Below are 27,715 nucleotides of genomic sequence, written 5' to 3' on the forward strand. Positions count from 1 at the left end.
GAAAGAGGTAGCCGTAGCTTTCTGACCCCTACGTTTCCCTGAAAAAACGACTAACAAGGAAGACGATTGGCGAAAATCCTTAGTCATCTGTAAGTAGAACTTCAAAGCACGGACCACGTCCAAATTATGTAACAGACGCTCCTTCTTAGAAGGATTAGGACATAATGAAGGAACAACAATTTCCTGATTAATATTTTTATTTGAAACAACCTTCGGAAGTAAACCAAGTTTGGTACGTAACACCACCTTATCGGAATGAAAAATAAGATAAGGAGAATCACATTGTAATGCCGAAAGCTCAGAAACTCTGCGAGCAGAAGAAATAGCAACCAAAAATAAAAAACTTTCCAAGATAATAACATAATATCTATGGAATGCATAGGTTCAAACGGAACCCCTTGCAGAACATTAAGAACTAAATTCTAAACACAGGCCTGATTCTAATTGAATTGGTCTAAACACAGGCCTGATTCTAGTCAGAGTCTGAAAAAAAGATTGAACATCTGGAACATCTGCCAGACGCTTGTGTAGCAAAATAGACAAAGCAGAAATCTGTCCCTTTAAGGAACTTGCTGACAACCCTTTCTCCAATCCTTCTTGGAGAAAAGACAAAATCCTGGGAATCCTAACCCTACTCCATGAGTAGCCCTTGGATTCGCACCAATAAAGATATTTACGCCATATCTTATGGTAAATCTTTCTAGTAACAGGCTTACATGCCTGAATCAAGGTATCAATGACCGAATCAGAAAACCCTCGCTTAGATAAAATCAAGCGTTCAATCTCCAAGCAGTTAGCTGCAGAGAAACTAGATTTGGATGATGGAAGGGTCCCTGAATGAGAAGGTCTTTCCTCAATGGAAGCTTCCATGGTGGCTGAGATGACATGTCCACCAGATCGGCATACCAAGTCCTGCGAGGCCACGCAGGAACGATGAGGATCACCGATGCCCTCTCCTGTTTGACTTGAGCAATCACCCAGGGAAGGAGAGCAAATGGAGGGAACAAATAAGCTAGGCTGAAAGACCAAGGCATCTATCAGCTCGGCCTGGGGATCCCTGGACCTGGACCCATATCTCGGAAGCTTGGCATTCTGACGAGATGCCATAAGATCCAACTCCAGCCTGCCCCATCTGAGAATCAGGTTGGCAAATACCTCCGGATGGAGTTCCCATTTCCCCGGATGAAAAGTTTGTCTGCTCAGAAAATCCGCTTCCCAGTTTTCCACACCTGGGATGTGGATCCCGACAGATAACAAGAGTGAGACTCTGCCCACTGAATTATCTTTGCTACTTCTGTCATCACTAAGGAACTCCTTGTTCCCCCCTGATGATTGATGTAAGATACAGTCATAATGTTGTCCGACTGGAATCTGATGAATTTGGCCGAAGCCAACTGAGGCCAAGCCTGAAGCGCATTGAATATTGCTCTCAACTCTAGGATATTGATGGGAAGTAGAGACTCCGTTCAAGTCCATACACCCTGAGCCCTCAGGGAGTTCCAGACTGCTCATCACTAACACAGGCAAAGAGAATGACTGGAGTGGTAGGGAAGGGAGGAGCTATATATACAGCTCTGCTGTGGTGCTCTTTGCCTCCTCCTGCTGACCAGGAGGCGATATCCCACAAGTAAGGATGAAATCCGTGGACTCATTGTATCTTGTAAAAGAAAGGAGATGTAGTTTACTGAATAGTGCTCTTAAATCTTACAGGAACCATAAGTTTCTCCGTGAAAATATTTGCTGGATGTGTACAGACTCTCAAATTGCATAGCTTGTGGTATCCTTTAAGCCTGAATTACCATTTAATTTGCTAGTAGCACTTGTGGAATAGGCCATAAACAAACAACTGGTATCATTATTACCTTATCCTTGCCCTGAGGTACCTTCTCATAACTGTTTAAGGTGCATCAGAAGTTATGCTGACCTACTGGCTGAATGAATGCTTAGTTTTGTCATCCCAAAACAATAAAAAGTACATTCCAAGGCAACGAGTTTTGCAATCAATAGAGTAGTTTGACATTGTTCACACTCACAACACACATGGCTGCAATGAAAAGCTGAATGGATGCCAGACAGATGAGTATTATTATATAACAAGACAGGTTAAAGGGACAGTCAAGTATAAATTAAACTTTCATTATTCAGATAGGACTTTTAATTTTAATTGACTTTCCAATTTACTTTTATCATCAAATTTGCTTTTTTCTCTTGGTATTCTTAGTTTAAACTAAACCTAGGTAGGCTCATATGCTAATTTCTAAGCCTTTGAGGGCTGCCTCTTATCACAGGCTTTTTAAATCTCTTTTCAACACAAAGAGACAGAAAGTACACATGGGCCATATAGATAAAACTGTGTTCAGGCACAGGGGGTTATTTGAGATTTATTACAAAACAATGCTAAATTTAAGACAATAGATAATAAACAGTCACAGTCATGTGATCAGAGGGCTGGAAGAAGGTTCCTAGATACAAGGTAATCACAGAGGTAAAAAGTACATTAATATAACTGTGTTGGTTATGCTGGGGAATGAGTAATAAAGGGATTATCTATATTTTAAAATGATAACAATTCTATGGTTGACTGTCCCTTTAATTGATCACTGATGAGGTTTCTGAAGCATCTATTTATTGGATAGTAAGACTAATACTAAGGACCAATTACTTAAACCTCGCCAGATCAGATGTGGTTTTTCACAGGTGCTGCCCTGTTGGAATTATCTTATAAAAAGGGGAAGTCCCTACGAGTGGAGAGATCTCTCCTTTTGAAAGCAATGGAGCTCACTGGATAGGGACACTTCACTGTGTATGCCAAAGTTAGCAGTGAGCGCACATTAAAAATTAAATCCCGCAACCAATATAAATCCCATTACGCTACATTCTGTGTATAGCATCTTAGAAATTGCCTATATTTTCACAGCCTAAATAGTAATTTAGGAAAATACACTAAATGACTATTTAGGCTGTGCGTATTTAATACAATTTATTCTTGTAAATTTATAAACAATTTTTAAGTTTTTTGATAAAATATGATTTTTGATGAAGAATTATATTACGATTTTTGACTCACCATAACAATATGATTTTTTTTCCTGTGTATTTTTGTGTGAATGGTTCTATTATTTGTTTGGTATGATTTTTAAATTATGAATTTAATTGTGCACTTTTGTAATGTATGCATCTCCTTCCCATATAAAAATGCCGTGTAGGCTCCTTTGCGAGACATCCTGTTTTTAGGGTAAAAAGTGGCTTTATATAACTATACCAGGGAAATAGGACTGGGAGCATTCTTATAGAATGTAACCAGCCCAGCGACATTTAGATAATAGGCCCCTAAGTCTGAAGAAGGTCTAAAAGTATAATAAATCTAAAAGTATGTTTATTCCAAGAAAATTTTTGTGACAAGAGGTCACAATTTAAGCCTGGAGGAAAGGAGATTTAATCTCCTGCAACGGAAATGTTTTTTTTACTGTAAGAGCAATAAAATTGTGGAACTCATTACCAAAGGAGGTAGTGAATGCCAATACCTTAGATACATTTAAAAATGGTTTGGATACATGTCTGGTTAGAAACAGAATTTTTGGATATGATTGCTTGTGTTAAATGGGTCACCTTTTAATCAGATTAATTTAAGCTCAACTGTTTGTTTGTTTTTTGTAATTATATTAGATTTAACTCTATGGACTTCAGTCTTTTTCAACCTCACCTACTATGTTACTATGTAAAAACAATTTTTACTTTAAAACTTTCCGTTAGAATGTCAAAGTCCTCAAACAGATTTGAGTTGTTGAGTGATTAATTGGGCCAAAATATTTTACAAGTAAAAAGTGTCATGGGAAAAATTTTGTGTCCAAATATATCCAAGCAGCGTAGCTCCATCCAAACTACCTACATGTTAAGCATAACATTAACTTTGAGATTCGGGTAAACCCAAGGAAGGGCTAATCATCCCTTATTCTGTGAACAAACCATAGAAGACGAAACATAAAAATGGAAAGCATAAGTGAAACCAGTCTGGTTGTGGCAAACTACTGCCTATGAATGATTACTACTTCCCAATGTTGTTTTCTCCTTGATAGATCGGACTTTCAGTTCAGCAGTTTTAATCAGATTCAGCGCAGTATCAAGGTCGTTCAGGTTTGTGTGCCTTCTTAGAATTTGAAAATTAACTTAGTATTTGTAAGAAGCCGAGAAGCTACTGCGTTAGAAGCCGAGAACCAACTGCGTTAAAAGCTGGGTACCTACTAGATTAGGAGCTAAGAATCTACTGTGTTAGAAGCTAAGAACCTACTAGATTAGGAGCTAAGAATCTACTGTGTTAGAAGCTAAGAACCTACTAGATTAGAAGATAAAAACCTACTGCGTTAGAAGCTAAGAACCTACTAGATTAGAAGCTGAGAACCTACTGTGTTAGAAGCTGAGAATCTACTAGATTAGAAGATAAGACAATTTATGCTTACCTGATAAATTTATTTATTTGACACAACGAGTCCACGGATCATCTTAATTACTAATGGGATATTCACCTCCTGGTCAGCAGGAGGCAGCAATGAGCACCACAGCAGAGCTGTTAAATAGCTTCTCCCCTCCCTCCCACTCCAGTCATTCGACAGAAGTTAGGAAGAGAAAGGAAAAGCCAAGGTGCAGGTGTGTCTAAAATTTAAAATAACCCACAACCTGTCTAAACACACAGGGCGGGCCGTGGACTCACCATGTCAAAAAAGAAATAAATTTATCAGGTAAGCATACATTTTCTTTTCTTTTTAAGACACAATGAGTCCACTGATCATCTTTATTACTAATGGGATTCAATACCCAAGCTAGAGTACACAGATGATACAGGAGGGACAAGACAGGGAATCTAAATGGAAGGAACCACTGCTTGAAGCACCTTTCTGACAAAAAAGTCCGCAGCCGACGAAAAAGTGTCAAATTTGTAGAACTTTGTGTGAAGAGAGGACCAAGTAGCAGCCTTGCAAATCTGTTCCACCGAAGGTTCATTTTTGAACGCCCATGAGGAAGCAACAGCCCTCGTGGAAGGAGCCGTAACTCGCTGGGGAGGCTGCTGCCCAGCAGTCTCATATGCGAAACGTATGATACTCTTCAACCAAAAAGAAAGAGAAGTAGCCATAGCTTTCTGTCCTTTACGTTTTCCTGAGAAAACCACAAACAAAGAAGACGACAGACGAAAGTCCTTAGACGCCTGTAAGAAAAACTTTAAAGCATGGACCACATCCCGATTGTGCAGAAGTCTTTCATTCTGAGAAAGATTAGGACACAGGGAAGGAACAATAATCTCCTGATTAATGTTCCGATCAGAAACAACCTTAGGAGGAAAACCACCTTATCTGAATGGAAAATAAGATAAGGAGACTCATACTGTAATGCCGAGAGTTCTGACACTCTGAACAGAAGAAATAGCAACAAAAAAATAAAACTTTCCCAGATAACAAGTTAATATCTAAGGAATGCATAGGCTCAAACGGAGCCCCTTGAAGAACTTTGAAAACTAAATTAAGAATCCATGGAGGAGTAACTGGTTTGAACACAGGCCTGACAAAATAATTGAACATCTGGGACATCCGTCAGCCGTTTGTGTAACAAAATAGATAAAGCCGAGATCTGACCCTTTAGGGAACTCGTCGATAAACCCTACTTCAACCTTTCTTGGAGAAAAAACAAAATTCTAGGAATCCTAACCCTACTGCATGAGTAGCCCTTTGATTCACACCAATAAAGGTATTTGCGCCAAATCTTATGGTAAATGCTTCTAGTCACAGGTTTACGAGCCTGAATCATGGTCTCTGACCGAATCAGAAAAACCCTGCTTAGATAAAAATTAAGCGTTCAATCTCCAAGCAGACAGCTTCAGAGAAACTAGATTTGGATGAAAAAAAGAGCCCCTGAATCAGAAGTTCCTTCCGCAACGGAAGTCTCCAAGGTGGCATCCCCTGGGAGAGATGATCCAGAGACAACCACCATGGAAGAGAGTCCCTTGTCTCCTGCTCCAGAGTTATTCGAGGAGACAAGTCTGCCTAATCTCCGTTCCATTACCTGAGCAAGTTTAATTGCAGAGGTCTGAGATAGAAACAAGCAAACGGGATGATGTCCATCGCTGCCACCATCAGCCCGATTAACTCCATGCACTGAGCCACTGATGGCCGAGAAGTGGGCTGAAGGGCTAGACAAGGATCTATAATCTTTGATTTCCTGACTTCTATCAGAAAAATCTTCATGGACAAGGATACTATTATGGTTCCCAAGAAAATGACTCTTGTGTCTGGAACTAGGGAACTCTTTCCCAAATTTACCTTCCATCCGTGAGTTCTGAGAAAAGATAACACTAAGTCGGTGTGGGATCTTGCTTGTTGAAAATATGGTGCCTTGACTAGAATGTCGTCTAGATAAGGCGCCACCCCAATGCCCTGTGACCGGAGTACTGCCAACAGAAACCCCAGAACCCTTGTGAAGATTCTGGGAGCGGTGGCCAGGCCGAAAAGAAGAGCCACGACCTGGAAGTGTTTGTCCTGGAAGGCAAATCTTAGGAACCTGTGATGTGAATAGGGACATGTAGGTAAGCGTCCTTTAAATCCACAGTTGTCATGAATTGACCCTTCTGGATTAAGGGAAGAATGGAACGAATAATTTCCATCTTGAAGGACCGAACCCTGAGAAATTTGTTTAGACTCTTTAGTTCTAAAAGTGGTCTGAAGGTTCCCTTCCTTTTTGGGAACCACAGGTTGGAATAAAAACCCTGACCCTGTTCCTGTTATGGGACGGGAACAATCACTCCCAGGGCAGGGAGGTCTCCTACACAATGTAAGAACGCCTCTCCTTTGTCTGGTCTGCAGATAATCTTAAAAGAAGAAAAACTGCCTCTGGGAGGAAAACTTTTTAAATCCAATTTGTATCCCTGAGACACTATTTCTATTGCCCAAGGATCCTGAACGTCCTGAACCCACGCCTGAACGAAGAAGGAAAGTCTGCCACCTACCAGATCCGGTACCGGATCAGGGGCATGCCCTTCATGCTGTTTTGGATTCAACAGCAGGCTTCTTGGATGGTTTTCAAAGACTGGTTGGGTCTCCGAGAATGTTCAGATTGCTCCGGTTTAGATGAGAAAGAATTTCCCTTGAAATTTCTAAAGGAACGAAAATTGCTCTGTCGTCCTTTTTGCTTGTTTCTCTTATCCTGAAGAAGGAGATGACCCTTACCTCCCAAGTCAGGCCAGGTCCAAACAAGGTCTTCCCCTTGTAAGGAATTGCTTGAAGCTTAGACTTAAATGATACGTCTGCAGACCACGGTTTAACCATAAGGCTCTGCGGGCCAGGATAGAGAAAACCGAACTCTCAGCTGCCAGTTTAAAAATCTGCAGGGAAGCGTCCGTAATAAAAGTATTAGCTAACTTCAGAGCTTTTTCCTGTCTTGGATCTCTTCCAAGGAAGTCTCAGTCTTGAGAGCCTCAGACAGAGCATCAAACCAAAACTCTGCCGCATCAGTGACGGTAGCAAGGCACGCAGCTGGCTGCAATAGTAGACCCTGGAGAACATAAATCTTATTAAGTAACCCCTCTAACTTCTTATTCATAGGGTCTTTGAAAGCACAACTATCCTCTATGGGAATAGTAGCTCCATTGGCTAAGGTGGAAAAGGCCCCTTCCACCTTAGGAACTGTTTGCCAAGCCTCCTTGAAAGAGTCAGCTATGAGAAACATCTACTTAAAAATAGGAGAGAGAGAAAAGGGAATGCCTGGTCTCTACCATTCCGTAATAACTATCTCTGAAGCTCGCTTTGGCACAGGAATTACGTCTGAGTAAGAAGGGACTTAGAAATATTTGTTTAATTAACTAGACTTTGCAGGGGAAACCACTACTCTGGGGTCACAGTCGTCTAAAGGAATCAAAACCTCCCTGAGCAATAGGCAGAGGTGTTCTAGCTTGAACCTAAAAGTTACAACCTTCGTGTCAGAGGCAATGAACTTTCTGAATCTGAAATTTCGTCTTCAGATGGAACCTCAATACCCTCCTCCTCAGGTCCTAGGGAGGGTACTGCCGAGATTGCCACCATTGCATCAGAAACCTCACTTACAGCATGTCAGGCTTTCCTCTTACGCTTGCCTTGCAGCATTGGGAAAGCAGACAACGCATCAGAAATTGTGGAAAACATGAGATCAGCTATGTCTTTTAAGGTAACTCCAGCGGGCTCTAGAGCAGAAGTACAGGGCACTGCTTGAGCGGACATTAAAGTTTGGGACGCTTGGGGAGAAAGCTGCGACATACCCTGAATTTCAACAGTATTATTCATCTGAGCCTGAGAATAATCAGATAACCCGAATTATCTTCCTCTTTCAGGTAACAGGGAAGAACAGTCGGAATAGCAACCACTGAATCAATCACCCTAGATGATTGAAAATAATTCCTCAAGTAATGTTCTCTACCAAATGCAGAGCAACTCCGGGACGCAGGGTACTGCATGTGGACTATAAAAGATTTGTGGGACACTATAGGAGAAAAAGTTAATAGACTCCTAAAGCAAACTCCCTAAAAGGAGTAGGTTCAGAAAAAGAGTGAAAATTTGTAATATAAATTAACACAAAAAAAAGGTTGCTGTCTCTTTAAATTTTAAAAAGTAACTTATTTCTGTTTGCAGAGGCAAGTTAAACTAGCAGCCGACATTGCTGTTCCTAGACCTTGCCACAACGTTTCTAGTGCAGCAATTCCAGATGGAATTAGCAAGGAACCGCAGGGCACTGCATGTGTGATAGAAAAAGTAATGTACACGTCTTTAAGCAACCTGCTTCACATATGGCAGAGTAATTAAAGACTTAACCAGTTGCTAGTAAAAACTAAAATATAGCAAGTGATATTCTCCTGAAATGTTAAAGAGTAACTCATCTTTATTATTACAAGGGCAGACATAGCTAAACATTTATGAAAAATTTGTCAGTACTGTTAAACTCTGTCCATACATCAGCTTGACCTAGCTGAAGTGTTAAACAGCCTTCCTGACCTTATAGCGCAGTTTGAAACACAAGCATTTAGACAATCATTGCGTAACGTCCGAAAACCGGAAGTGTTAGAAAAGAAATGTTTCCTGTACTTAGGCTCTAGTGTAAACGTGTCCGATTCAGTAAACCTAGCTGAGGTGCCTGCCAGCCCTTCTGCTCGCAAAAATTCCGGACTCATTGCTATAGTACTGTCCGGTATTAAGATCACTGTTCCTTCCGATAACAGAAGTTTTAGCAGAGTGGTGCGCAACAACATTGGTGCCACACGAAAACTCCGCCCATCGTGGGCGTTAACAAGCACCATCTCCCGGTCGCCATTAATATTTTACAAATGAAAGCGCCGGGAGACCAACAACAGACTGCTTCAGTCTCAAACCGCGCGGCTTTCATACTGAGCCCGCAACACTAGCCTGTATCAACGTGCAATGTACTCGGCAGCTGTCAGTCCCAGATATACAGCATACACGTCACATTAAGCTTGCATTATTAGCCCACAACTGTCAGTCCTAGACTCTCACATTGAGCACGCCATTGGGCTTGCCGTAATAGCTTATTTCCATATGCAATGTCCCGGTCGGCTATTAATAAACCGCCGGGAGGAGAGCTAATGTATCACATACAGCCCCATGCGTCCAACTGTCCAAGGTGTCCCCTAAAATGTCTAGGAGAATTAACACCCAAATTTAATGAGGAATAAATAAAAAATAAGGTCTCTAACCTTTTTCTGAGTTTACTTCCACCCCCCAGAAAGAAAGTCAGCACTTACCTCATTGTCTGCCTGACAGCAAGGCAGTTACAGGTTTAAGAGGTCCTCTCCCTCCCATGGACCTGAAATATAAGGAAAGTCCTGAGTAAATATCCCTCAGGTTTTCTAGGTAAGGGCAGTATTCAATATATGGGAGGCGCAGTGAGAATTATGTCCCACAAGTTCCCATTGCTCTAAAGCCACTAAAGCTCTCCTGTAGAGACTTTCGACTACGGCTACACCCTAGGACAAAGCAGCACAATCTTGCACTACTTTAAAAATAATTAACTCTTGATTGAAGAATCTAATCTAACACCTCACTTTACCTCTTCCTATCACTAACGTAGGCAAAGAGAATGACTGGAGTGGGAGGGAGGGGAGGAGCTGTTTAACAGCTCTGCTGTGGTGCTCTTTGCCTCCTCCTCCTGACCAGGAGGTGAATATCCCATTAGTAATTAAGATGATCCGTGGAAGAAAATAACCTACTGCGTTAGAAGCTGAGGACCTACTGCGTTAGAAGCTGAGAACCTACTGCGTTAGAAGATCAGAACCTACTGCATTAGAAGATCAGAACCTACTGCATTAGAAGATCAGAACCTACTGCATTAGAAGATCAGAACCTACTGCATTAGAAGATCAGAACCTACTGCATTAGAAGATCAGAACCTACTGCCTTAGAAGCTCAGAACCTACTGCCTTAGAAGCTGAGAACCTACTGCCATAGAAGCTGAGAACCTACTGCCTTAGAAGCTGAGAACCTACTGCCTTAGAAGCTGAGAACCTACTGCCTTAGAAGCTGAGAACCTACTGCCTTAGAAGCTGAGAACCTACTGCGTTAGAAGCTGAGAACCTACTGCTTTAGAAGCTGAAAACCTACTGCGTTAGAAGCTGAAAACCTACTGCGTTAGAAGCTGTAAACCTACTGCGTTAGAAGCTGAAAACCTACTGCGTTAGAAGCTGAAAACCTACTGCGTTAGAAGCTGAAAACCTACTGCGTTAGAAGCTGTAAACCTACTGCGTTAGAAGCTGTAAACCTACTGCGTTAGAAGCTGTAAACCTACTGCGTTAGAAGCTGAAAACCTACTGCGTTAGAAGCTAAAAACCTACTGCGTTAGAAGCTGAAAACCTACTGCGTTAGAAGCTGAAAACCTACTGCGTTAGAAGTTGAGAACCTACTGCGTTAGAAGCTAAAAACCTACTGCGTTAGAAGCTGAAAACCTACTGCGTTAGAAGCTGAAAACCTACTGCGTTAGAAGTTGAGAACCTACTGCGTTAGAAGCTGAAAACCTACTGCGTTAGAAGCTGAAAACCTACTGCGTTAGAAGCTGAAAACCTACTGCGTTAGAAGCTGAGAACCTACTGCGTTAGAAGTTGAGAACCTACTGCGTTAGAAGCTAAAAACCTACTGCGTTAGAAGCTGAAAACCTACTGCGTTAGAAGCTGAAAACCTACTGCGTTAGAAGCTGAAAACCTACTGCGTTAGAAGCTGAAAACCTACTGCGTTAGAAGCTGAAAACCTACTGCGTTAGAAGCTGAAAACCTACTGCGTTAGAAGCTGAGAACCTACTGCGTTAAAAGCTAAGAACCTACTGCTTTAAACGCCGAGTACCTACTAGATTAGAATCTAAGAACCTACTGCGTTAGAAGCTGAGAACCTACTGCGTTAGAAGCTGAGAACCTACTGCATTAGAAGCTAAAAACCTACTGCATTAGAAGCTACTGCGTTAGAAGCTAAGAACCTTCTGCGTTAGAAGCCAAGAACCTACTGCGTTAAAAGCCGAGAACCTACTGGGTTAGAAGCTAAGAACCTACTAGATTAGAAGATAAGAACCTACTGTGTTAGAAGCTGAAAACCTACTAGATTAGAAGCTAAAAACCTACTGTGGTAGAAGCTGAGAACCTACTAGATTAGATGCGAAGAACCTACTGCGTTAGAAGCCGAGTACCTACTAGATTAGAAGCTAAGAACCTACTAGATGAGGAAATAAACTAGAATTAAAAATTATGCAGTACATAGGTGTGGCCACTCTGCAGTTTACCCCCTACTTTATAAACCTTTTAGTCTTATTAAAGCTAATTCGTTTTGATGGTCTCAGATAGAGTACCAGCCCAGTGTGAAACTTGCAGAGGTATTAAATAGTGAGAAGAAAAAACAAAACAAACAGGAACTATAAGTTTAAAACTGGGACACAGCAGAAATAATGTGTAAAGTCCAGTAGTGTAGTGGGGAGAGTAACCTATAGGCCCAGTGTGCAGTTAAGTTCTAAGCAGCAGGCACTGTGGGAGTGCTGGTGATGTGGGTGGCATGTGTTATGTCTGCTGCTCTAGTGCTTAGCTCCTGAAGTTGAGGCTCGGCCCACTCAGGGTAACTGTAAAAGGAAGGACAGGTAATTCTCTTGTTGATGAGTGATGCAGCTTGTTAGTTAGTTTCTGTAGAAAGCCACCTCAGTGGACTAGTGCCCTAGTACATTGACTTCACAAGAAATATCTTAAAGGACCTCTAACGTCAAAACTAAACTTTCATAATGTAGACACTTTCCAGTTCACACCAATTATTTAAATATGCACAATCTTTTTACATGCACTCAACATCCAAACTATTCATGTTTAGCTGAGTAAACGTAGACTACAAAGTGTAACAATGCATTACGTATGGTACAGCTACAGAATCATATGGACATTTATCCTTCCAGATACTGCAGGACAAATTTAATTTATCCTTTTTTTTCTGTGAGAGGATTTTTGTATGGATATTTTATTTATTTACATTTCCTGGTAGCTAAAGGCACAATAAAGTCAAAACGATACTTCCCTGGTTCAGATAGAGAATGGAATAAAAAAAACTATCAAAATTTGCAGAGTCTTTTTATATGCACCAGCTCCTAGTGTGCATATTATTATTATCGGTTATTTGTAGAGCGCCAACAGATTCCGCAGCGCTAATCGTGCATATGCACGATTCACAGAATATAGGTATATGCATTTTGTGATCACATGATGCAATAGGAAGGAAAATAAAACTGAAAAGAAAATCTAATAAAAATGTGTGAAATTTAAAGTGCTTTTGCATTGTCTATTGTGCATTTATTAAATGTGCTATTCTACTGTGTTCAGTGGTACTTTCAAGCATGGACCTATGAATATATTCACTAAAAGAAGAAAAATCAGAAATAAAAATGTACAAACAGTAAAGTATAAATTCTGTTTTTACAATAGCCAGAGGAAGGATCCAGGTGTAAGCTAATTGCACGAGAGCATTAACAAGTATTATGTGAGTAAAGATGAATATTGCACAAGCTCATGATATGAAGATGGGCCATAATCACTAGATTTTACATATCAAGTATATACCTGAAACTGGCCCATTCTGACTGGCCACCCAGTTACAGGTAACTAAAAGGGTTCTGTGGAAAGGGAGTTTAATGTAAATAAGTACTATGTCTTAGTATTACGGATTCTTTCTATATAGTTAGCAAAAACATTGTATTTTTCTTAACGTAAAGTAAACAATTTACAGTGTATATTAGGTCTCTTTAATCCTCAGAGAACAATACTGGTTCTGATCCCTGGGTGGTCCCTTTTGTACTGAAGAAAGAGTTGGGCCATTGCTAGCCACTTACATAGCTAACACCCAGGCTGAGGTGCTGGCAAGAACACCCACCAAAAGCTTTCTGCTAACCAACGCTCCATAATTATTTGCCTGTATGGTCCATATCTTCAAGGGTTGGCCTATGGGAAAATCCCATGACCTGTTTAAGTCTACCAGCTATAGTAAACCTGATCAGGTGATATACAGAAGAGTCTTCTGACAAAGTACACTTCAAGGCCTGACCAAAGCATTATTCTAGCAAAAAAAAAAATGTAACCTTGGACCCTGATTGGTGGAAGCTGAGGGCCTTGGTGACCTTGTTTTTACTGTAAATAGTTACTAAAGGACACATTTCTGAAGAACAAAGGTAACAAAACTGTCTTGCTTCTACAAGCAGAGAAACCTCATTTGGATGGAGAGAGGTTACAAGAAAATGCATTTGTAAAGTGCCGACATGCGCCAAGTGTGTGAGGGACAAGAAGATAAAACCTACATTGTGCATCAGACCTTACACAGCAAACAAAAGGACAAATGTGTAGTCACTTACCAGGGATGTGGATTGCAATCGTTTGTATCTATTTGAAAAAGAAAATTAAAATAAAGATTACTAGAATGTTTATTTCAAACAATCTCTTAAAATGTGTAAAATTGTATTGTAGAACTAAACCTAATCAAACATACAAATCGTAGACTCAAAAGATAAAGAAGACAAAATGTTAAAACGGGAAATGATGACAAAGGGAGCAAATAAGTTGCCTTATCCTAGAATCGTCTCTACGGCAGACAGAATTATCATGAGCAGAGAGACAGAAGAAGCTGCTGTTTATGCTGGCAAGCCTAAGGCTGCAAATACACAGAATATATAGATGTCATTTTGTTTCATTAGACACAAGCTTTTATGCCTTCCAGCTACCTCCCTTCCCAAATGACTCAAATATGCTGGCAAATAAATTAAAGGCTAGAACATGTTATGAGACACACCCAATATCCTAAAGGGATAAATATTAAAAAAGGTGAAGGCTTACTCTGCGTGCACGTTCGTCCCTCCCAACCTTCTTTACACATGCAGGAATAGGAATCTCCATTGCCCACGCAAGTCCCTCCGTTTGCACAAGGGTTAGGCAGACAGCTGCTGCTCTTAGCTGGAAACAGTAGTAAAAAGGAGAACGTAAATGCACACTTCATGAATTTGATAATATGGATCTGCACAATCAGTAGTAACAAACATTTACACTAAAGGGATAAATCATTTGATATATTAGTTTGTTCTCCACACTGCAGTTCACTAGCAAAGCTATTTTGTATTCAGTGGTCCGGCTGATGAAGAGAATAGGGTGTTTCAGCAATATTTATTTCATTTGTACCATAAGTGGAAACAGAACCCGTTCAACTGCTGACATGAACAAGCATAAAGTATTTTCTAGAGAGAAGTACATTCACCTATGTGCAGTTATTGTACAGGACATTAAATACAATATTATAACTGTAAATACAATTGTGATGCTCACCAATATTACACGTAACCCCCTCCCAGCCTGGAGGACAAAGACATTTAAAGGTGTCTCCTGTGTCATAACATGTGCCACTATTACTGCAGGTGTTTGGATCACACTGATATTCTCCTGTTAAGCAAAAATAAAAAGTGTCATGGCCCCAGAATGTAAAAAAAGCAAAAACAAACAAAAAATAGCTTTTTCTTTAAATTACTTACGTGAATGGCAGGTTTTGCCTTTCCAACCATTTTTACATTCACAAGCAAAATCATTCACCAAATCTATACATCTCCCACCATTGTGACATGGGTTAGGGCTGCAGTCATTGTAATCTACAAAACAAAAAGATAAAAAAACAACAACATTGAGAACATGAAAAATAGCACAAAAGAAATGCAGGAAAAAAGACAGAAACAGTAAAAAGCAAGACCCCCAATAATAAACAAACCTACTTATGTCACAGAACTCTCCTTCCCAACCATTTGGACAAAAGCACTTGAATGAATCTATGTCATCAATGCAAGTTCCACCGTTCTTACAAGGGGTTCCCAGACAATCATTTATATCTAAGGGAAAGAAGACAAACAAATGAAGATAAGGTAGAAAATTCCACATTTCTAAATCTAGAGAGAGGGATGAAATGAAAACTGAACGGATCTAAAAAGGATCACTTACTCTCATGGCAGTATGCACCGGTAAACCCTCGGTCACAGGAACAGGTGAAATTCCCTCCTGGCCGACTAATGCATCGTCCATGTGGTCCACAAACGCTTGAGGAGATGTAACGGATACCCTCCTGGGTGGCATTAGTAGCAATCTCTATTGTACAGCTGTCAATGACTAAAAATAAAAAGGCACACATTGGAACACTGAGAAGCTTTAAGAGTAGTTCAATGACACAACACTGCATCAGATACTAGGAAGCAAAGTACTAATATTTGCATGACACATCTCTGAGCGAAGTAGGCAGATTTATCAATCTGGTAAATTTATACCTTACCGAAAAAAAGTCAGGACCAATCAGCTAATAAAATATAATGGCTGTACGTCACACTTACCCTTGCAAGAGCTGTTTTTGCAGTGGTCTTTAAGATGAGAACAATTCTTTCCATCGTAATCCTCAGAGCATGCACAGTAATAATCCCCTCCCACATTATAGCACTTGGCTCTGTTCTGACAAGGGTTGGGCTCACAGAAGTCAACATCTATCTAAAGAGCAAAACATAGGTTTAGAACATACTCAGAACATCGTGCACTGGAAAACATTATTACACATTCATATATTTCTTTGTAATTAAGAACTAATTCTGCTGGATTTGCACTTCAGATGCCTTAGAGCAGAGCTGCCCAAACTATGGTCCCACAATGCACATCTGTCCCTACAAGGGTTTGTGTGTGGCCCTGGGCCCTGGCACCACTTAGCAGAAAACAGACATCTGTAATTTGCTATGGAAAAAGCAGTTCCACACTTCACAAGCTTTGCAATTCAGCATGTGTGTGTTTTTTTAAATGTAAATAGTATATACAGCTAAATTAATAGCTACCTACCTATGTAGTTTTTAATTAAAGTCAATCAAATTCTATCCTGTATTGTTAACTTTAGCGTCTGTAAAATGCACTGAGTGTCTCAGCCAATTCTACCAAACAACAAAGTCTAACTTTGACTCAAGCGACATTCTGCACCTTCTATAATCTTTGCACTTGTCCTTATTTTTCACACAAATCTCAAACTGGGTGCAAAACTCACAATTGTTGTTTGATACCAGTTAATTAAATTCAGATTTAAATAAAATCTCCATCCACTGATTTAAAGTGTGCCCTTTGCTACTGCTATTAGGACAAAAATGCCCAACTTAAACAAATGTTAAACCATGTAAACCTTTATGCAGTTATAGCCTTTTAAGGTAGTAGCTCATCTTAAAGAAGTTCAGCTGACAGAAGCCCATCTGTTAAGCCAGCGCTGACTTTTTGTCAGGAATTTAAAATGCTTTATTGCAAAATTCTCTTTAAAAGAAAGGAAGCAAACCAACGATTCCCCACACATCCAAACACATCACCCCAATTCAAGATCAGCAACAAAACCTAGCAATAAGAAGACCACTGGAATTATGTTTTATACACCTCTTTCCTCTGTTTCATTCCATTTATAATACTAATGTAATGTTTAAACTAAAAGGTGACACTGTTTGATTTGCTGTAAAATCTGCGGTTAGATGGCACAGGATTTGCCACTTCATCAAGAGCCAAACAAATAAAAAGATAGACAGATGGTTGATTAGGATTTCCTGCTAAGCAAAACTTTATAAGTGATGTCTTGTTTGCATAACTTTAGCCTCCTAGTAAACAAAGGGATAAGAAAAAAGTCTTTATTACCAGCACCACTGCAAGTAGTGCACTTGATCGCAGAACATTGTGCCGACTCCTGGCACATGGGGAATTTCAAAGAGTTCTTGCTGATTTCATGATGTAGAGCAGCTTCACTTAAAACAATGTCAACAATACAGTACAAGTTTATTCTCCCACTCTTACTAAACTCATCTAATGCTTAACAACTGCCCCAGATACACAGAGCTTGTAACAATACAGTACAAGTTTATTCTCCCACTCTTACTAAACTCATCTAATGCTTAACAACTGCCCCAGGTACACAGATCTTGTAACAATACAGTACAAGTTTATTCTCCCACTCTTACTAAACGCATCTAATGCTTAACAACTGCCCCAGGTACACAGAGCTTGTAACAATACAGTACAAGTTTATTCTCCCACTCTTACTAAACTCATCTAATGCTTAACAACTGCCCCAGGTACACAGAGCTTGTAACAATACAGTACAAGTTTATTCTCCCACTCTTACTAAACGCATCTAATGCTTAACAACTGCCCCAGGTACACAGAGCTTGTAACAATACAGTACAAGTTTATTATCTCACTCTTACTAAACTCATCTAATGCTTAACAACTGCCCCAGGTACACAGAGCTTGTAACAATACAGTACAAGTTTATTCTCTCACTCTTACTAAACTCACATAATGCTTAACAACTGCCCCAGGTACACAGATCTTGTAACAATACAGTACAAGTTTATTCTCCCACTCTTACTAAACTCATCTAATGCTTAACAACTGCCCCAGGTACACAGAGCTTGTAACAATACAGTACAAGTTTATTATCTCACTCTTACTAAACTCATCTAATGCTTAACAACTGCCCCAGTTACACAGAGCTTGTAACAATACAGTACAAGTTTATTATCTCACTCTTACTAAACTCATCTAATGCTTAACAACTGCCCCAGTTACACAGAGCTTGTAACAATATAGTACAAGTTTCTTCTCTCACTCTTACTAAACTCATCTAATGCTTAACAACTGCCCCAGTTACACAGAGCTTGTAACAATACAGTACAAGTTTCTTCTCTCACTCTTACTAAACTCATCTAATGCTTAACAACTGCCCCAGTTACACAGAGCTTGTAACAATACAGTACAAGTTTATTCTCTCACTCTTACTAAACTCATCTAATGCTTAACAACTGCCCCAGTTACACAGAGCTTGTAACAATATAGTACAAGTTTCTTCTCTCACTCTTACTAAACTCATCTAATGCTTAACAACTGCCCCAGTTACACAGAGCTTGTAACAATACAGTACAAGTTTATTCTCTCACTCTTACTAAACTCATCTAATGCTTAACAACTGCCCCAGTTACACAGAGCTTGTAACAATACAGTACAAGTTTATTCTCTCACTCTTACTAAACGCATCTAAATGCTTAACAACTGCCCCAGTTACACAGAGCTTGTAACAATACAGTACAAGTTTATTCTCCCACTCTTACTAAACTCACATAATGCTTAACAACTGCCCCAGTTACACAGAGCTTGTAACAATACAGTACAAGTTTATTCTCCCACTCTTACTAAACTCATCTAATGCTTAACAACTGCCCCAGTTACACAGAGCTTGTAACAATATAGTACAAGTTTCTTCTCTCACTCTTACTAAACTCATCTAATGCTTAACAAGTGCCCCAGGTACACAGAGCTTGTAACAATACAGTACAAGTTTATTCTCTCACTCTTACTAAACGCATCTAATGCTTAACAACTGCCCCAGTTACACAGAGCTTGTAACAATACAGTACAAGTTTCTTCTCTCACTCTTACTAAACTCATCTAATGCTTAACAACTGCCCCAGGTACACAGAGCTTGTAACAATACAGTACAAGTTTATTCTCTCACTCTTACTAAACTCATCTAATGCTTAACAACTGCCCCAGGTACACAGAGCTTGTAACAATACAGTACAAGTTTATTCTCCCACTCTTACTAAACGCATCTAATGCTTAACAACTGCCCCAGTTACACAGAGCTTGTAACAATACAGTACAAGTTTATTCTCCCACTCTTACTAAACTCATCTAATGCTTAACAACTGCCCCAGTTACACAGAGCTTGTAACAATACAGTACAAGTTTATTCTCCCACTCTTACTAAACTCATCTAATGCTTAACAACTGCCCCAGTTACACAGAGCTTGTAACAATACAGTACAAGTTTATTCTCCCACTCTTACTAAACGCATCTAATGCTTAACAACTGCCCCAGTTACACAGAGCTTGTAACAATACAGTACAAGTTTATTCTCCCACTCTTACTAAACTCATCTAATGCTTAACAACTGCCCCAGGTACACAGAGCTTGTAACAATACACAGAGCTTGTAACAATACAGTACAAGTTTATTCTCCCACTCTTACTAAACTCATCTAATGCTTAACAACTGCCCCAGGTACACAGAGCTTGTAACAATACAGTACATGTTTCTTCTCTCACTCTTACTAAACTCATCTAATGCTTAACAACTGCCCCAGGTACACAGAGCTTGTAACAATACAGTACATGTTTCTTCTCTCACTCTTACTAAACTCATCTAATGCTTAACAACTGCCCCAGTTACACAGAGCTTGTAACAATACAGTACAAGTTTCTTCTCCCACTCTTACTAAACTCATCTAATGCTTAACAACTGCCCCAGGTACACAGAGCTTGTAACAATACAGTACAAGTTTATTCTCTCACTCTTACTAAACTCATCTAATGCTTAACAACTGCCCCAGTTACACAGAGCTTGTAACAATATAGTACAAGTTTCTTCTCTCACTCTTACTAAACTCATCTAATGCTCAACAACTGCCCCAGTTACACAGAGCTTGTAACAATACAGTACAAGTTTCTTCTCTCACTCTTACTAAACTCATCTAATGCTTAACAACTGCCCCAGTTACACAGAGCTTGTAACAATACAGTACAAGTTTATTCTCTCACTCTTACTAAACTCATCTAATGCTTAACAACTGCCCCAGTTACACAGAGCTTGTAACAATACAGTACAAGTTTATTCTCTCACTCTTACTAAACTCATCTAATGCTTAACAACTGCCCCAGTTACACAGAGCTTGTAACAATATAGTACAAGTTTCTTCTCTCACTCTTACTAAACTCATCTAATGCTTAACAACTGCCCCAGTTACACAGAGCTTGTAACAATACAGTACAAGTTTCTTCTCTCACTCTTACTAAACTCATCTAATGCTTAACAACTGCCCCAGTTACACAGAGCTTGTAACAATACAGTACAAGTTTATTCTCTCACTCTTACTAAACTCATCTAATGCTTAACAACTGCCCCAGTTACACAGAGCTTGTAACAATACAGTACAAGTTTATTCTCTCACTCTTACTAAACTCATCTAATGCTTAACAACTGCCCCAGTTACACAGAGCTTGTAACAATATAGTACAAGTTTATTCTCCCACTCTTACTAAACTCATCTAATGCTTAACAAGTGCCCCAGTTACACAGAGCTTGTAACAATACAGTACAAGTTTCTTCTCTCACTCTTACTAAACTCATCTAATGCTTAACAAGTGCCCCAGGTACACAGAGCTTGTAACAATACAGTACAAGTTTATTCTCCCACTCTTACTAAACTCATCTAATGCTTAACAACTGCCCCAGTTACACAGAGCTTGTAACAATACAGTACAAGTTTCTTCTCTCACTCTTACTAAACTCATCTAATGCTTAACAACTGCCCCAGGTACACAGAGCTTGTAACAATACAGTACAAGTTTATTCTCCCACTCTTACTAAACGCATCTAATGCTTAACAACTGCCCCAGGTACACAGAGCTTGTAACAATACAGTACAAGTTTATTCTCCCACTCTTACTAAACGCATCTAATGCTTAACAACTGCCCCAGGTACACAGAGCTTGTAACAATACAGTACAAGTTTATTCTCCCACTCTTACTAAACTCATCTAATGCTTAACAACTGCCCCAGTTACACAGAGCTTGTAACAATACAGTACAAGTTTATTCTCCCACTCTTACTAAACTCATCTAATGCTTAACAACTGCCCCAGGTACACAGAGCTTGTAACAATACAGTACAAGTTTATTCTCCCACTCTTACTAAACTCATCTAATGCTTAACAACTGCCCCAGTTACACAGAGCTTGTAACAATACAGTACAAGTTTCTTCTCCCACTCTTACTAAACTCATCTAATGCTTAACAACTGCCCCAGTTACACAGAGCTTGTAACAATACAGTACAAGTTTCTTCTCCCACTCTTACTAAACTCATCTAATGCTTAACAACTGCCCCAGGTACACAGAGCTTGTAACAATACAGTACAAGTTTATTCTCTCACTCTTACTAAACGCATCTAATGCTTAACAACTGCCCCAGGTACACAGAGCTTGTAACAATACAGTACAAGTTTATTCTCTCACTCTTACTAAACGCATCTAATGCTTAACAACTGCCCCAGGTACACAGAGCTTGTAACAATACAGTACAAGTTTATTCTCTCACTCTTACTAAACTCATCTAATGCTTAACAACTGCCCCAGGTACACAGAGCTTGTAACAATACAGTACAAGTTTATTCTCTCACTCTTACTAAACTCATCTAATGCTTAACAACTGCCCCAGTTACACAGAGCTTGTAACAATACAGTACAAGTTTCTTCTCTCACTCTTACTAAACGCATCTAATGCTTAACAACTGCCCCAGGTACACAGAGCTTGTAACAATACAGTACAAGTTTATTCTCCCACTCTTACTAAACGCATCTAATGCTTAACAACTGCCCCAGTTACACAGAGCTTGTAACAATACAGTACAAGTTTATTCTCTCACTCTTACTAAACGCATCTAATGCTTAAAAACTGCCCCAGGTACACAGAGATTGTAACAATATAGTACAAGTTTCTTCTCTCACTCTTACTAAACGCATCTAATGCTTAACAACTGCCCCAGGTACACAGAGCTTGTAACAATACAGTACAAGTTTCTTCTCTCACTCTTACTAAACTCATCTAATGCTTAACAACTGCCCCAGGTACACAGAGCTTGTAACAATACAGTACAAGTTTCTTCTCTCACTCTTACTAAACTCATCTAATGCTTAACAACTGCCCCAGGTACACAGAGCTTGTAACAATACAGTACAAGTTTATTCTCCCACTCTTACTAAACACACATAATGCTTAACAACTGCCCTAGGTACACAGAGCTTGTAACAATACAGTACAAGTTTATTCTCCCACTCTTACTAAACTCATCTAATGCTTAACAACTGCCCCAGGTACACAGAGCTTGTAACAATACAGTACAAGTTTATTCTCTCACTCTTACTAAACTCATCTAATGCTTAACAACTGCCCCAGGTACACAGAGCTTGTAACAATACAGTACAAGTTTCTTCTCCCACTCTTATTAAACTCACATAATGCTTAACAACTGCCCCAGGTACACAGAGCTTGTAACAATACAGTACAAGTTTATTCTCCCACTCTTACTAAACTCATCTAATGCTTAACAACTGCCCCAGGTACACAGAGCTTGTAACAATACAGTACAAGTTTATTCTCTCACTCTTACTAAACTCACATAATGCTTAACAACTGCCCCAGGTACACAGAGCTTGTAACAATACAGTACAAGTTTATTCTCCCACTCTTACTAAACTCACATAATGCTTAACAACTGTCCCAGGTACACAGAGCTTGTAACAATACAGTACAAGTTTATTCTCCCACTCTTACTAAACGCATCTAATGCTTAACAACTGCCCCAGTTACACAGAGCTTGTAACAATACAGTACAAGTTTATTCTCCCACTCTTACTAAACTCATCTAATGCTTAACAACTGCCCCAGGTACACAGAGCTTGTAACAATACAGTACAAGTTTATTCTCCCACTCTTACTAAACGCATCTAATGCTTAACAACTGCCCCAGGTACACAGAGCTTGTAACAATACAGTACAAGTTTATTATCTCACTCTTACTAAACTCATCTAATGCTTAACAACTGCCCCAGGTACACAGAGCTTGTAACAATACAGTACAAGTTTATTCTCTCACTCTTACTAAACTCACATAATGCTTAACAACTGCCCCAGGTACACAGATCTTGTAACAATACAGTACAAGTTTATTCTCCCACTCTTACTAAACTCATCTAATGCTTAACAACTGCCCCAGGTACACAGAGCTTGTAACAATACAGTACAAGTTTATTATCTCACTCTTACTAAACTCATCTAATGCTTAACAACTGCCCCAGTTACACAGAGCTTGTAACAATACAGTACAAGTTTATTATCTCACTCTTACTAAACTCATCTAATGCTTAACAACTGCCCCAGTTACACAGAGCTTGTAACAATATAGTACAAGTTTCTTCTCTCACTCTTACTAAACTCATCTAATGCTTAACAACTGCCCCAGTTACACAGAGCTTGTAACAATACAGTACAAGTTTCTTCTCTCACTCTTACTAAACTCATCTAATGCTTAACAACTGCCCCAGTTACACAGAGCTTGTAACAATACAGTACAAGTTTATTCTCTCACTCTTACTAAACTCATCTAATGCTTAACAACTGCCCCAGTTACACAGAGCTTGTAACAATATAGTACAAGTTTCTTCTCTCACTCTTACTAAACTCATCTAATGCTTAACAACTGCCCCAGTTACACAGAGCTTGTAACAATACAGTACAAGTTTATTCTCTCACTCTTACTAAACTCATCTAATGCTTAACAACTGCCCCAGTTACACAGAGCTTGTAACAATACAGTACAAGTTTATTCTCTCACTCTTACTAAACGCATCTAAATGCTTAACAACTGCCCCAGTTACACAGAGCTTGTAACAATACAGTACAAGTTTATTCTCCCACTCTTACTAAACTCACATAATGCTTAACAACTGCCCCAGTTACACAGAGCTTGTAACAATACAGTACAAGTTTATTCTCCCACTCTTACTAAACTCATCTAATGCTTAACAACTGCCCCAGTTACACAGAGCTTGTAACAATATAGTACAAGTTTCTTCTCTCACTCTTACTAAACTCATCTAATGCTTAACAAGTGCCCCAGGTACACAGAGCTTGTAACAATACAGTACAAGTTTATTCTCTCACTCTTACTAAACGCATCTAATGCTTAACAACTGCCCCAGTTACACAGAGCTTGTAACAATACAGTACAAGTTTCTTCTCTCACTCTTACTAAACTCATCTAATGCTTAACAACTGCCCCAGGTACACAGAGCTTGTAACAATACAGTACAAGTTTATTCTCTCACTCTTACTAAACTCATCTAATGCTTAACAACTGCCCCAGGTACACAGAGCTTGTAACAATACAGTACAAGTTTATTCTCCCACTCTTACTAAACGCATCTAATGCTTAACAACTGCCCCAGTTACACAGAGCTTGTAACAATACAGTACAAGTTTATTCTCCCACTCTTACTAAACTCATCTAATGCTTAACAACTGCCCCAGTTACACAGAGCTTGTAACAATACAGTACAAGTTTATTCTCCCACTCTTACTAAACTCATCTAATGCTTAACAACTGCCCCAGTTACACAGAGCTTGTAACAATACAGTACAAGTTTATTCTCCCACTCTTACTAAACGCATCTAATGCTTAACAACTGCCCCAGTTACACAGAGCTTGTAACAATACAGTACAAGTTTATTCTCCCACTCTTACTAAACTCATCTAATGCTTAACAACTGCCCCAGGTACACAGAGCTTGTAACAATACACAGAGCTTGTAACAATACAGTACAAGTTTATTCTCCCACTCTTACTAAACTCATCTAATGCTTAACAACTGCCCCAGGTACACAGAGCTTGTAACAATACAGTACATGTTTCTTCTCTCACTCTTACTAAACTCATCTAATGCTTAACAACTGCCCCAGGTACACAGAGCTTGTAACAATACAGTACATGTTTCTTCTCTCACTCTTACTAAACTCATCTAATGCTTAACAACTGCCCCAGTTACACAGAGCTTGTAACAATACAGTACAAGTTTCTTCTCCCACTCTTACTAAACTCATCTAATGCTTAACAACTGCCCCAGGTACACAGAGCTTGTAACAATACAGTACAAGTTTATTCTCTCACTCTTACTAAACTCATCTAATGCTTAACAACTGCCCCAGTTACACAGAGCTTGTAACAATATAGTACAAGTTTCTTCTCTCACTCTTACTAAACTCATCTAATGCTCAACAACTGCCCCAGTTACACAGAGCTTGTAACAATACAGTACAAGTTTCTTCTCTCACTCTTACTAAACTCATCTAATGCTTAACAACTGCCCCAGTTACACAGAGCTTGTAACAATACAGTACAAGTTTATTCTCTCACTCTTACTAAACTCATCTAATGCTTAACAACTGCCCCAGTTACACAGAGCTTGTAACAATACAGTACAAGTTTATTCTCTCACTCTTACTAAACTCATCTAATGCTTAACAACTGCCCCAGTTACACAGAGCTTGTAACAATATAGTACAAGTTTCTTCTCTCACTCTTACTAAACTCATCTAATGCTTAACAACTGCCCCAGTTACACAGAGCTTGTAACAATACAGTACAAGTTTCTTCTCTCACTCTTACTAAACTCATCTAATGCTTAACAACTGCCCCAGTTACACAGAGCTTGTAACAATACAGTACAAGTTTATTCTCTCACTCTTACTAAACTCATCTAATGCTTAACAACTGCCCCAGTTACACAGAGCTTGTAACAATACAGTACAAGTTTATTCTCTCACTCTTACTAAACTCATCTAATGCTTAACAACTGCCCCAGTTACACAGAGCTTGTAACAATATAGTACAAGTTTATTCTCCCACTCTTACTAAACTCATCTAATGCTTAACAAGTGCCCCAGTTACACAGAGCTTGTAACAATACAGTACAAGTTTCTTCTCTCACTCTTACTAAACTCATCTAATGCTTAACAAGTGCCCCAGGTACACAGAGCTTGTAACAATACAGTACAAGTTTATTCTCCCACTCTTACTAAACTCATCTAATGCTTAACAACTGCCCCAGTTACACAGAGCTTGTAACAATACAGTACAAGTTTCTTCTCTCACTCTTACTAAACTCATCTAATGCTTAACAACTGCCCCAGGTACACAGAGCTTGTAACAATACAGTACAAGTTTATTCTCCCACTCTTACTAAACGCATCTAATGCTTAACAACTGCCCCAGGTACACAGAGCTTGTAACAATACAGTACAAGTTTATTCTCCCACTCTTACTAAACGCATCTAATGCTTAACAACTGCCCCAGGTACACAGAGCTTGTAACAATACAGTACAAGTTTATTCTCCCACTCTTACTAAACTCATCTAATGCTTAACAACTGCCCCAGTTACACAGAGCTTGTAACAATACAGTACAAGTTTATTCTCCCACTCTTACTAAACTCATCTAATGCTTAACAACTGCCCCAGGTACACAGAGCTTGTAACAATACAGTACAAGTTTATTCTCCCACTCTTACTAAACTCATCTAATGCTTAACAACTGCCCCAGTTACACAGAGCTTGTAACAATACAGTACAAGTTTCTTCTCCCACTCTTACTAAACTCATCTAATGCTTAACAACTGCCCCAGTTACACAGAGCTTGTAACAATACAGTACAAGTTTCTTCTCCCACTCTTACTAAACTCATCTAATGCTTAACAACTGCCCCAGGTACACAGAGCTTGTAACAATACAGTACAAGTTTATTCTCTCACTCTTACTAAACGCATCTAATGCTTAACAACTGCCCCAGGTACACAGAGCTTGTAACAATACAGTACAAGTTTATTCTCTCACTCTTACTAAACGCATCTAATGCTTAACAACTGCCCCAGGTACACAGAGCTTGTAACAATACAGTACAAGTTTATTCTCTCACTCTTACTAAACTCATCTAATGCTTAACAACTGCCCCAGGTACACAGAGCTTGTAACAATACAGTACAAGTTTATTCTCTCACTCTTACTAAACTCATCTAATGCTTAACAACTGCCCCAGTTACACAGAGCTTGTAACAATACAGTACAAGTTTCTTCTCTCACTCTTACTAAACGCATCTAATGCTTAACAACTGCCCCAGGTACACAGAGCTTGTAACAATACAGTACAAGTTTATTCTCCCACTCTTACTAAACGCATCTAATGCTTAACAACTGCCCCAGTTACACAGAGCTTGTAACAATACAGTACAAGTTTATTCTCTCACTCTTACTAAACGCATCTAATGCTTAAAAACTGCCCCAGGTACACAGAGATTGTAACAATATAGTACAAGTTTCTTCTCTCACTCTTACTAAACGCATCTAATGCTTAACAACTGCCCCAGGTACACAGAGCTTGTAACAATACAGTACAAGTTTCTTCTCTCACTCTTACTAAACTCATCTAATGCTTAACAACTGCCCCAGGTACACAGAGCTTGTAACAATACAGTACAAGTTT

The 27,715-nt window shown here is 39.4% G+C and overlaps 1 protein-coding gene across 2 annotated transcripts in view; it reads right to left on the reverse strand.

Annotated features, from left to right (window-relative positions):
* The window catches only part of JAG2 (jagged canonical Notch ligand 2), a 228,822-nt gene that overhangs the window by 11,560 nt on the left and 189,547 nt on the right, over positions 1 to 27,715 (reverse strand). For both annotated transcript variants that reach the window (XM_053697265.1, XM_053697266.1), the window contains 7 exons: positions 15,889 to 16,039; positions 15,506 to 15,670; positions 15,283 to 15,396; positions 15,049 to 15,162; positions 14,846 to 14,959; positions 14,363 to 14,479; positions 13,885 to 13,912 (listed from right to left, as the gene is read on the reverse strand). In XM_053697265.1, the coding sequence (XP_053553240.1) occupies positions 13,885 to 13,912; positions 14,363 to 14,479; positions 14,846 to 14,959; positions 15,049 to 15,162; positions 15,283 to 15,396; positions 15,506 to 15,670; positions 15,889 to 16,039 (803 nt within the window). The remainder of the gene's footprint in view (positions 1 to 13,884; positions 13,913 to 14,362; positions 14,480 to 14,845; positions 14,960 to 15,048; positions 15,163 to 15,282; positions 15,397 to 15,505; positions 15,671 to 15,888; positions 16,040 to 27,715) is intronic.

This window comes from Bombina bombina, chromosome 1, assembly GCF_027579735.1.
Source record: "Bombina bombina isolate aBomBom1 chromosome 1, aBomBom1.pri, whole genome shotgun sequence".
NCBI classification, from domain to species: domain Eukaryota; kingdom Metazoa; phylum Chordata; class Amphibia; order Anura; family Bombinatoridae; genus Bombina; species Bombina bombina.